The following is a 12360-nucleotide window of genomic DNA, read 5'->3' on the forward strand; positions in this document are numbered from 1 at the left end:
CTATTAGAAATAATTAAATAAAATATACCATTTTATGATAGGAATAGTAATTTTGACTTGCGTGTATTCGCGTTTAATTACAATTTAGAGGTTATTCTTCAAACAGCAAACAATTAGTTGCGCTTAGTGTTGAGCAACAAACCCAACTTTACGTGCCTTCACCAGCCAAGCTTAGCCGTGGTAGGCCTATGAGCCGTAGAATCCACACTCGAATTCGGAATCAGCGACGTCTAATGAATCAATCTTCATAACACACGCTAGTTGAGAGAAAGCGATAACCCCAGTCACTTCTCCTAGCTTGCGAACTTCACGCGTTACCGCGAATCAAACCCAGTTTGGTGCTAGGTTAGAGCCGCCGCTTCGATGGGTGCCGCCATGTTTGTTGACGCAAAGCTTTTGGGACCGCTATTTGGGCTCCCGCTAAATCGGTGAAATAGCGTTCCCAATGCAAAACCCAAACTCAGTTTGCGTCTCGCGCATGCGCAGTGGCTTTGACGCTATTTCTTTGGGGCCCCTATTCTAAAGCTCTCTAATGACGATATTGTTCACTTGAATGTGCTGTTTCCAATTGAATGAAGTTCTCAATTTACTGAAACAATTATTTGCACACATAGACTTCTTAAGTCAAAGTTAAACTGTTGTAAAAAGACAGTTAAATGTGACTCCTCTGATTTAAGCGCACGCTCTTTGACATGATTGCTAAAATTCATTCGTTGTGTTTGTGTGGATCTTGCATCAGGAAGGCAAGTTTTTTTGCTTGCAAAATGTATGTCACTGTGTTATAGAGCTATGCTTTTCATGCAGCCCTGCACATATCCGCTTCAGCAATACCTGCTAATAGAGCAACAAAATATTTCATAAAGGAAGGAATTAAAAAATGCACACAATCATGTGCATCAAAACTTGCCTGTCAGTCAGCTTCTAAGCTACCCGTAGGTCATATAAAAATCCACTAATTCAATGTGCATCCGCTATGCTGGGATGCACCGTGGCAGTTCATGAGCTGTGTAATAAATTACTGCTCTAAGTACTACTTGAATAATACTTGGTAGGGGCATATGTATGAAAAATAACTTTTAATACAGTCAACTTACGTGAATTCAATTCCAGCGGGACCGACGAAACTGGTTGAATTATCCGGCGGATCGAGTTACTGTGTATACTCGTGTAATGGCTGCACCCTTTGTATAAAGAACTTCCAAAAAACATATTTAAAATTTACCTGTGTGTACGCCGCACCCTTGCTTTTTAGAAAGTTGGCAGTGTTATCTTGTGTGGTGCAACAAGTGTCCCGAAGCTTTCTTTTTAATTGGGGGGGGGGGGGGGGGGGGGGGGGGGAAGGCAGCCGTGCCGAGTTTTCAGCGCCTCCAGGTAGCAAAAGCACAGCTTTCGAGATTTAGCGACTGTCTCCGCTATGCTGCCGTGGCTGGTCTATGGGGTGTCACCATTTATTCCAGCCAGCAGGTGACACGCTATGGGGATAGCCAAAAATAGCCACAGCGAGTAGAAGTATGTACTGTAGTTCAGTAAAGGCGAGTACCATGAAAAAAGAAAGTACTTCCCACCGTGTATTGACCGCAACTCCAATTTTCACCCAAATCTCTGAAAAAAACCTGCAGCCATTATACGAGTATATACGGTAAACAAATGCCAGAAACGTGAAAACGCACCACCGTTCACGTGGCAGTATTTACCTTTAAAATTAGCTTCGCAGCAATACAGCCTTGTTATGCAGCGAAGTATACAAAGCAGGGAACAGTGCCACGGTAATACCCGCCGTGGTTGCTCAGTGGCTATGGTGTTGGGCTGCTGAGCACAAGCTCGCGGGATCGAATCCCGGCCATGGCGGCCGCATTTCGATGGAGGCGAAATGCGAGAACACCCGTGTGCTTAGATTTAGGCGCACGTTAAAGATCCCCAGGTGGTCAAAATTTCCGGAGTCCTCCACTATTCCGTGCCTCATAATCAGAAAGTGGTTTTGGCACGTAAAACCCCATAATTTAATTTTTTTGCCATGGTAATGTGACATAGCATGTGTTCCTTAATTTGTATGTGCACTATCTGGTCATAGTATGAGCGCTGAGAAGGCTAATGAGTTTACTGGCAGGCCTTCAGAGTTTTAGATATACCCCGCACTTTTGTTGGCTTTAAACCGCCTTCCTTTTCACTTGCTTTACCAAAACACAGATGGTATTTCTCCACTTCTCGGTGCACGGCACATGCCTGCTCTTATAATTAAGGGACGCTTACTAGGTCTCATTAATGGTATCATATATGAGATGCACAAGGCGGGTGAAACGAAGGCTCAAACCACCACAGCGTCAGAAACAGTTCCGAATGGCTGCCAGTGTGCGTACTAGATGTCTGCGTGCTCCTACTGTTATCGAAGACGGCATGTGCACACCTGTATAATTAAGAAATGTGTACAGTCGCCCCTTTCTATTCTTGGTATGCCCCAGTACAATAAACTGTATGTGATTCATCATGTAACATGGCTGTATTGCAGCAATGCTTACCAGCCAAGTTCAAATTATTCGGCAAAGACTATAATTGAGATCGAAATACCTGAGGTTTAGGCCCATAGAAATGTGTATGCGCCGGCGGGGACCTTAGGTTGTGATCAAATTAACCGGAGTTGAATTAACGGAAGTCTACTGTATCAATAAAATAAAGCATGCAATGTTTGTAACATTCGTTTGGCTGCTGGATGATTTCAAAACTTAAGGCTTGGACGTAATACTGAATGTCCTGTGCTGACACATTGTCATATGACAGCAGTACCATTCCTGTTTGTGCTCGTGCTGCTATTTTGGCCATTGATTTCACAAGAGTGCATAATTTGTTCCTAGAGACCTCGAAGAGGCCTTGGAGATGGGCATGGATTGGTCCTTGAGAGAAGGTCAGTGCACATTGCATCTCTTTGGGAATGTAGCCCTTGTCACTGTAGGCTCGACTGTAGGGTTCTCTGTCCACAGGTGTTTGTTGTAAAGTAGAATGGAGGGGATGTACAGAAGAACCTCGTTATGTGTGCCCTCTAAAGACATAGCTGCGACAGATCCTTTACCCAATATGCCTAGACTCTAATGTATTCATTCACCACTTAATCTTTTGTAGGACGTCATATATTTCTGAAGACTTGAAATTTCTTGTGGGGTATGAGTAAATGAGGTGCTTAAAAATAGTTTAGAACAAATTTCCCTTCTCTACACCAAACGTTTTATTTTAAAGAAGTGAGATGTATTTGTACAATTGACACTAAATTGTCTTCCAAAAAGTTGGCTGCATAATGTTCCGTCAACCCTCTAGGGTCTCCGTGAAAAATTGCCTACTTCCCTTGTGAACCAAGACTTCTAAAAAATTTTTGTGTGGTGTAAGTAAATGGGGTGCTTAGAAGTACAGTAAAGCTCCCTAACTCGAAGTTCTCAAACCAGGAAAAAGGTCACATATTCATATAGCCACCAGAGCCCTAAATTCCTTGCTAAAGCTCAATATACCAGGAGTGGTATTTTTGGTAAATTGCTTTTGTGAGATATTGTGTGCCTCGGCACCCGACAAGTAGGACACCTGCGGGCGACAGCGATCCTTGAACAGTCAAGCAAATGTTGTTGCACGTAGGCACCGACGTGCCCAAAGCCTAGGCACACGAAATATTACGAAAGTGCTCGTGCACCAAAAAGTAATTGGCCAGAAACACTGACTCAGGATCACAATCTTCTAGTGACCTTTGCTCGATTATATGTCACCCTTTCATCCACCATACTTGGCTGGCTCATCCCATTGATAATGCAGGTGAAGCGTTGCTATGACCACTAGTGAATCGTTATAAAACATGGCATTGAAAAAGGCACAGTTACAGAATCGTGGCTCTGAACTTGTACTTGAGAAAATGCCAAGAATGTACCAAACATTTGCTGCATCTGCACCATGTATGGAGTCAACATGAGTTAAACTCCTTAACAGCGAAATTAATGGGGAAAGCGAAATTCGCTGTTGCGAGCATTTCGTTATGGCAAAATGAGACAGCACAGATACGGAATGTGTCGCAAAACAAAACTTTAACACCAAAGTTCTTCAGCCTGAGACTATAGAACCGCATTGTCAACATAAAGTGAATTCCATGTGTTGGTCAGCAATGGCAGCAATGCTGTGGAAAGGTGTTCTTCATTGATCGCCTTCAAAGAAACGATCACTTTCGCTAGATTTTGTGTAAGTTGGCACCAGATGCTCAGCAACAGCGTTCCTACAGTGTACAAGGTCCATTATGAAAGTATTGCGCATTTTATCATGGCGCGACTATCCATGACAGCGTGGTAAAACCGGTCGGGAAATGTGACGACGGTTCTGCCCTACACATGTCCACATTTGCAGTACATAGGATAGTGACCAATTATCTGCAAATGCGCAAGGTCTGCACGAAGCTAGTGCCGAAAGTGTTGACAGAAGATTGGAAAGAACTTCAAGTTTTGCGCTGTGAAGAATTGTTAGATATGATTCAAAATGAGCCGGACTTTCTTAACTCTATCGTAACAGGAGACGAATCCTGGATGTACGAGTACAACCCAGGATCGAAAAGGCACAGCAGCGAGTGGCACACAACATCATCCCCCCACCTCAAGAAGCGAGACTGAGCAAGCCTCGCATCAAAAAGATGCTCATTGTCTTCTTTGTCGCCTGAAGAATCATCCATTTTGAGTTCGTACCACAGTGAGAAACTGTCGACTCAGCCTTTTACCTGGAGGTGCTGAAGAGATTAAAACGCCGGGTCGTGCGCGTGAGGGCGGTCATCAAAAACACTGTCAAGCTCCACCATGACAATGCCCCCAGCCACACTTCGTTCATCGTTACCAACTTCCCGGCCCGGAGCAACACCTCGGTGGTCCCCTATTCCCCTTACAGTCCCGACTTAGCTACGTGCAACTTTTTTACTTGTTGTCTCCCCAACTGAAGAGAGCGCTGGAAGGAAAGCATTGTTGAGACCGTGGAAAACATCCAAAAGCATGTTACAGCGTTCCTGAGAGACACTCCCGTCGAGGACTGTCAGGGTGCCTTACAGGCGTGACAGACATGTCTCCACAAGTGTATTGCAGGGAGACAGTATCTTGAAGAATTTTCACCATTTGTACAGGTCCGGTCAGTTAATTATTTTGCCCAGAAAATGTGCATTACTTTCATAATGGACCCTGTACACTGTTACCTGTAGACACCGACATGTCCGACCTGCCGCGGTAGCTACGGTGTTACGCTGCTAAGCACGACATCATGGGATCAAATCCTGACTGCTGCGGCCGCATTTCGATTGGGGGGGGGGGGGGGGGGGAGTACAAATAAGCCTGTGTCCCGTGCATTAGGTGCACGTAAAAAAACCCCAGGAGGTCAAAATAATCTGGAGTCCCACACTACAGCGTGCCATACCGTATTTACTCATACTGTAGTTACACGAATCTAATGTGCACTTATTTCCCGATAAAACAGGTCCAAAAATTATGTGCTTGTTATAATCGAGTGCAACACTAAATCTGTGTTATATATCCCTATCGGCATTTCAAAATGGCCGCCTTGTACGTGCTTCGAGCCTAGCTGCCGTAGCTTCCTCCATGTGCTGCAGTACTATGCTTAGGTTAAAAATGTGGAATTTCGCTGGACGATGACGTGCTGTGGAACCGTAGCAGCGATGACGAAGGCAGCATTAGTGAGGACGATGGCACAAGTGAAGACGAGTAGTCTAGGGACCATGCCAGCTACTAATAAATTTTCGTTACGGATTGCGCCCTCGGTTAAGCTTGTTTATTTTTCCCTGTCGCGCAATATTGGGGGGTCGACTTACAATCATGTAAATACGGTAGGCGCACCGCACTGTGTTCTCGTCGCTTAGTTCATGTTGAAGTGAGCAGTCACACAAAGGTCAATTCGCTCGCTCCTGCTACCACACTTCCCCACTCCAGCGTTTTGATAGTTTTCACAGTAATTGCGTGAGACGTGTTCATGCTTGTTAATTTAGTTAGGAAGCGAATGTTTAAAAGTTAATAGGGCCGATAAAACTACTATCCTTAGTTTTCATATCGCTGCCTACTAATTTGCTGTCGCAATGGATGCTTCGCCTTTAGGTCGAAACTGTGACTTTTTATTAATTGCAACTTTAGGGCATTGGGAGTAAATCTTTGTTTTTCCAAATGAGAGAAAGCTGTATTTATGAGTGAAATAATGAGGTGCGCGGTACTGTGAAGGACTCTTCTTTTTTTAGGCCAAGGCGTACGTGTGTGCGTTACAATCGAAGGCTTCTCTCTCTCTTTTTTTTGGTCACGGAAAATGAGTGGGTGACATAATCGAGGGCGCGTTAGAATTGAGTAAATACGGTAATCAAACCGTGGTTTTGGCACGTAAAACGGCAGAATTTTTTTATGTGAACACATCCAGTGCTGAACATGAAAGTGATCATATCTCGTATCCCCGAAAGTGATTGACCAAGAATATGGCTCTTTCGCACAAATCTTTTCGCGACACCTAATGAGCACGCAATGCCTGGTGGGTGGTACCAAAACCAGCATTTTGAAGCAGAAGAGGCGTATTCTCGGACGATCGCTTAATCACGGCCAGATGCATGGCAGCACACACTGCAACTGCCATCTCAAGCACCAGAAACAAGTCCACAACACTGGGACCTAAATTTCGTTGTTTCTACTATACCTTTGTCACCGAGCCGCAGATTATGCAATGCGCTAGGTACGCAAAAACCGTTGTCACATGTTGGTGAGACATGCAGCTCGGTCATTTGAAACGAGAAAACAAGATGGCAGCCATGACCGGTCATGACGGGTTTCCAGTGTACACGGTCGTTTCCGGTGCTTGGTTGCTTTTTGTAAAGATCAATGGTGGCAGCCACGCTAGTGTAATGTGGTGGTATTTTACGCAATTTAAGTATGAAGCAAAGGCATTTGAGCACTTGAGTCTGGTATCCTTGTGCAACTAAGTAGTAAGGGGGCAACTCGCCGTTAAACTTTGTTGATGTGGGATTGCAGTTCAGCGATATTTCATCGTCGAGAGATATGAGATGCATTGAATCCTATGGGCATTCGCGGGAGATACGAAAATATTTCGTCTCAGGATTTCATTATCTCAGGTTTCGAGTGTGGTTGATTTTCAAGCCATTTATTGTTGGCAGAAGAAACTTGTGGTGGCTGCCTGCTTGGCAGTTTCGCCCTTTGTGATAAAAGCATACTCCAGCTGCCCGAAACTTGTCATGTGATGTTCATCACCGCCACTGCTCTCAACTTTGTTTCTAAGCAGCCGTAACAAATGACCTGGCTCAGCTAAGGTAGTGCGCGGATCCACAAACATAGAAATGCTGGGCACAGCATATAAGCAAACTGACAATGCTCCTTGCACATGAGCATGCATCCTGCAGAAGTCACATGTACCTCTTTGGGCTTATTGCGCTTCGTGAGGTTTCAGAGCAATGCTCCTCCCATGTTATCAATGAGATCGCAGCTGGCTGTGAACGGTGAATGAGAGTGGCATTTGGAAAGTTATGGAAACCATTGTGTAGTGATTTTCCCCAATGTTTTCGCATTCGATATCTTGAGATATCCTGAGTACGGTGCAAAAGCATTTCGAAATAAGAGGTGAAAAATACATTGAGTTGACACATAGCCAGCAAAAAATTTCAACTTGACTGATAATTCGAGATATCAGTTGAAATTAACGAGGTTTTACTGTATATCCGATGTATACAGTTGACGGCTGATAATTCGGACTCCAGAGGGAAGTTAAATAAGTAAAAAAATTTCAACTTGACTGATAATTCGAGATATCAGTTTAAATTAACGAGGTTTTACTGTATATCCGATGTATACAATTGACGGCCGATAATTCGGACTCCAGAGGGAAGTTAAATAAGTCCGAACTATCGAATGTACGAAAAAAACGAATGTATCCAAAAAAAATTACTTTATTTACGTTTTAAGGCCCCTATGCACGGAACAAGTGCCCGATGCGTTGCCACACGCACTTCCACTTACGTGCAACCAAATCCGCCTGTATATCTGCCAGTTTTGCGTTTCGCTGTCCGCCGATGCAAGGACTGCAAAGGCTTGAGCCAGATCCGCACATGGAAGGCTCCGGAGCGCACGGCACAACATCCAAGTCAGAGTCGTTGTTTGACGGTGGGAGAACTTGCTCAGTTATTTAGTTATCTTTCAGTTCGGCACACAGCGAAACCGTACTGTCGACATCTGCAAAGCCTTTAAATCTAACGGCGGCAGGAATCGGCACACCGCAGCTTAGCAGGTCATCAATGATGTCTGCAATGGAGCTTGTTGTGGTAGGCAGTAGTTCAGCCTCTACAGTGGCACCAGCCGCATCAAATGGCACCATTGGTGCCATTTGACGCCGCCTATCTATAACTTCACGATAAAAACTTCTTGGAGCCAGCAGAGCACTTTCTTGAATGCAAACTAAACAAACAAGCACAGCATGGCCAAATGCTGTCCCCAAGGCAAAGCATAGAATAAATGGGCAAACTCAACAACCAGAATGGCGATAGCAGGCCATGCATGGGGGTGCCGGAAAATGATGTCGTGATCGCGATCTTTATGCGACCTCACAATTGAAGCAAAGCCTCGAAGATCGGCAGTTGCAGTTAAATCTCAGAGGTGTAGAGCGGCGACCATGTCGGGCCTCAGAGATTAGTCTAACATATAATCTCCGAGGCCATACTTTGTCTCGTCAAGGTTGCTTGATGAGATCATGGCGGCAGAGTTGGTGTATGCTACAGCTCCGGGCGGAGCCCGGCTAACCAAATGTAGAGCTGGCGGCTGTCCTAAATAACGGTCTCTATACACATTAAGTCTATGGGGCCATTGGTGGTGCCGCAAAGCTGTCTGACTGAATTACCGAGCATGTCTGGATTATCAGTGTTCGATTTATTGATCGGCGACTGTAGTTAGATTTGAAAGTTATTTCACAGGAGTACTATATATGTCAGTAAGCTTTGCATACATTATATATAGAGAATAATTTGCTTTGTTTGGTTTTGTTATATTCATGTTTGTCTAATTCATCAAAGGATTTAATGCCAGTGTCTTCTTTTACACGCTTAAATAAGGTTGCAGGTATGCATTTATCTGGAAGTGCACAGGCACCTAAGTTTGCTTACGTAGGACAATTATGGTCCATGGTAAGGAGTGACAAGTTCGGCTGGAATTCTTTTAGGCTATGCCTGGGCCGAGGATAAAGAACACTGCGAGGAGTACGGACGGATGCTCAATGCCGACCCTGCCAAGGTTTCAATGAAGGCAAAGAAACGAGGCCTGCCTCAGGTATGCCGTACATTTGCGGTTCGTTGCAGCCTAGAAAACTGAATGTCGGGGAGTTCTTGACAATTTTGTCCTCTTTTTTTTTTTTCCTCCAACTTCAGAAATGTGTCAGTACACCTTCATTTCAAGTCAATGGGCTTTTACATGTCCAAATGACGGCCCACATGTTCTAACTTCATTCTTCAAAATTGTAGAAGGATGTACTCATAATACATGTGCATTGACAGCTTTTCCAGCAGTTTTATTCCTTTTAATAAAGCCAGTAACTTTCTGGAAGTATAGTTAAGAAAACTCATTGAATTCACTGTTTTCAATAAGATATGGACAAAAGTGTTGTGCAAGTGGACACTAGGACAAACTGGTGTGTCTGCAGTGTGTGTTCATCCAGTTACTCTTAGCCATCCAGCCAGTCAACATTCTTGCTTTTACAGGTGTGCTAGATTTGTAAAAAGTATTGTTCATGGAAGTCAAGTCAGTGATGTACATATTTTTACTTTGCTCAAGGGAAATTGTCTAGTGTATGTTTCGGTGGCAAAGAGTGATTACTTGTTTCTCTGTCTTTATTATGAGCATAACTTCATGATAATTCTCTTAAAATCACATGCTACTGGATGATTTGAAATGTTAGTAGGCTTGGACGTAATACAGACAAACCTCTGCTGACTACACTTCATATGACAGCAGCATGTGTCATATTTGCTCAGTAGTATTTGGTGTAGTAGTAGTATTAATAATGGTGGTTTAAGTACCAGTTGCTTGCACCTGCAAGATTCTAGAATGCAAATTCAGGATTTTTCAATCAGCCCCTAAGAGTATGTTTATCTATGCCAATTAATTACAAGAGACCCATATCATGAGAATGGAGTGCGTACACCACACACTACCAAGTCGTGACCTGCAGTTTAGTGCTATCCTTGAAACAAAAGCTCTGTACTTAAATTCATGCCCTGACCAGGAGTAGAACTGCCATGCCATTTTTTTGTTTTTCTTGCTGTTGTCGTAAGCTCCTATTAACCCTTTCTCTGTCGGACCTTTCTGGCCGTAACGCACCCCCAGTGTCGGCTTGGTTTCAGGGAACGAGCATAACAGGGAATGAACATAGCAATATACTTTTGATTATGATTGGTATACAAATAACATAGTCAATGCAATATGCACATTTCAGTGTTCTGCAGCTGTTGTTAGTAACCATCATCATCATCAGCCTGACTATAACATCCGTTCAACATCCGAATCTGACGATGCGGAACTCATCTCTTCCTCGCATGAGACACTGTCCGAGTCCAAATCCAAGCTCTGCTCGTATTCTGAATAGGAAAAGCTACCGCTCCAATGAGCAGACGAAGGTCCGTGCCGCTCAGCCATCCGAAAGTAACCGCGCGCAGGGAGGATGCGCTTTCAGTCGCCCGCACAACGGAGAGAAATGGGACGTTGTGTGATCAAGAAGACAGAGGGAGATGGAAAAAGGCTAAAACGAAGTGTGAAGGGCTTTACGTTTACTGCTGCAAGTCGGAAGCGAGGGTGCAGCGAGAGAGCGAAAGCAGCACTCGAGTCACTCTTTTCGGAGAGGCAATGGGCGAGTGCACCTGAACATGACGCGCCGTAGCAGACACACCAACAGAAGAAAAATAATAACCTTCAAACCAGCGGAGATGGCAGAACAACCCTTGAACCCATAACCACGCGCGCGACGCATGATCCAGCGAACGCGGAGCCGCCGCGCCACTCAGCAAAAAAGGGGAGTGGCAGTCGCACCGTACTCTTCAATACATGTACTAACACAGATCGGGGCGAAAGTACGAACTTGTAGAAAGAGTCAACAGATGGCGTGGCCAGTCCAGGAGCGCCAGCATTGCGCTCAGGCGCGAAATTTTGAACGCACGATAGAGAATGTACCGGTACGTCAGAGACACTATGGGGGGGAAGCGCGATGACGTACCGGTACGTCCGTGACAGCGAAAGGGTTAAGAGTATACAGTCTACGCTCGTTACAACAGACCCATATACAACAAACTTTTGGATATAACGGACCATGTTTCAACCTAAGTTTGTTCTATCTATTTTATTGATGGAACCAAGTTCGCTTTTAATGAACCGCGCTACAGCGGACTATCGGCTACAGCAAATAAAATTAGGGGCAGCTTTTTTTTCTTTTTTTTCATCATCGGGCGTATAAAACGTACTTATGCCATGTCGACATGGGCTGGCAACTGAATTGCGGGGGTCAGTCAACGATCGCAGCTCAATATCGCGCGCGAGAGGGAGAGGAATGCGGGAAGAAAGGAGGAAATGTGCCGTCTTCTTTTGGGTGTGGGGTACCAGGGGAGGCAAAGAAGAGGGGGGTTATACTCCGGCGGCTGCTGCTTATGATGTGGCTGCGCGAGACCGTATCTTAAAAGCAATCTGCGATATGGACAAAGTGCACGCCTGCGCCGGTGCCGTATATTGAAAGCGACCTGCGATGTGGACAGAGTGCGCCCAGTGCCGGTAGCTTTGTGTGTGCTGTGCTTTCGACCTTTAGTTTGCATTGAAACGAGAGACAGCATGAAGGTCAATTCAGTCGCAGCTGCTGCCGCGCTTCCTCACTTCGTTTTGACCGCGACTATCCGCGGACACATAGTTTGGACGTTCGTCAGTCGCTCTTTTCAGTAACATAGTGGGGTTTGCTGGGCCAGTTGGTGCATGGTGAACGTATAAGGGGTTCAGCGTTGTCCTGTTCATTTTTTCTTGTGCTCTGGTCCGTACTTGCTTATACTAACGTACTTATACGTTCACTTTGCAGTAACATTGTTAGACATTGCGACCAAAGTTTCGGAAGTGAAGCGTTTCGAATATTATGGAGTTTGGGTAAAACGGATGTTTCTAGTCTGATTATCAGGGTCCGTTGTAACGAGAGTCGACTGTATTATGTGTATGTAGATGTACATTTCTTACACTTTTTTAACTACACCGAAACTGCATTATGTGTTTCTGCAGTGTTTTGAACCAGCCAATTCCTTGACCTTGGCAATTCCAAAACCTTGACGAAGTGGCTGACAGGAAAGTTCAG

General features: G+C 44.7%; 1 protein-coding gene across 1 annotated transcript in view; it reads left to right on the top strand.

Annotated features, from left to right (window-relative positions):
• Positions 1 to 12360, top strand: part of RtcB (RtcB RNA ligase) — a 35513-nt gene that overhangs the window by 12018 nt on the left and 11135 nt on the right. The window contains exons 6-7 of the mRNA XM_050174738.3: positions 2850 to 2899; positions 9208 to 9314. Of these exons, the coding sequence (XP_050030695.1) occupies positions 2850 to 2899; positions 9208 to 9314 (157 nt within the window). The remainder of the gene's footprint in view (positions 1 to 2849; positions 2900 to 9207; positions 9315 to 12360) is intronic.

Source organism: Dermacentor andersoni, chromosome 9 (genome assembly GCF_023375885.2).
Source record: "Dermacentor andersoni chromosome 9, qqDerAnde1_hic_scaffold, whole genome shotgun sequence".
Taxonomy (NCBI): domain Eukaryota; kingdom Metazoa; phylum Arthropoda; class Arachnida; order Ixodida; family Ixodidae; genus Dermacentor; species Dermacentor andersoni.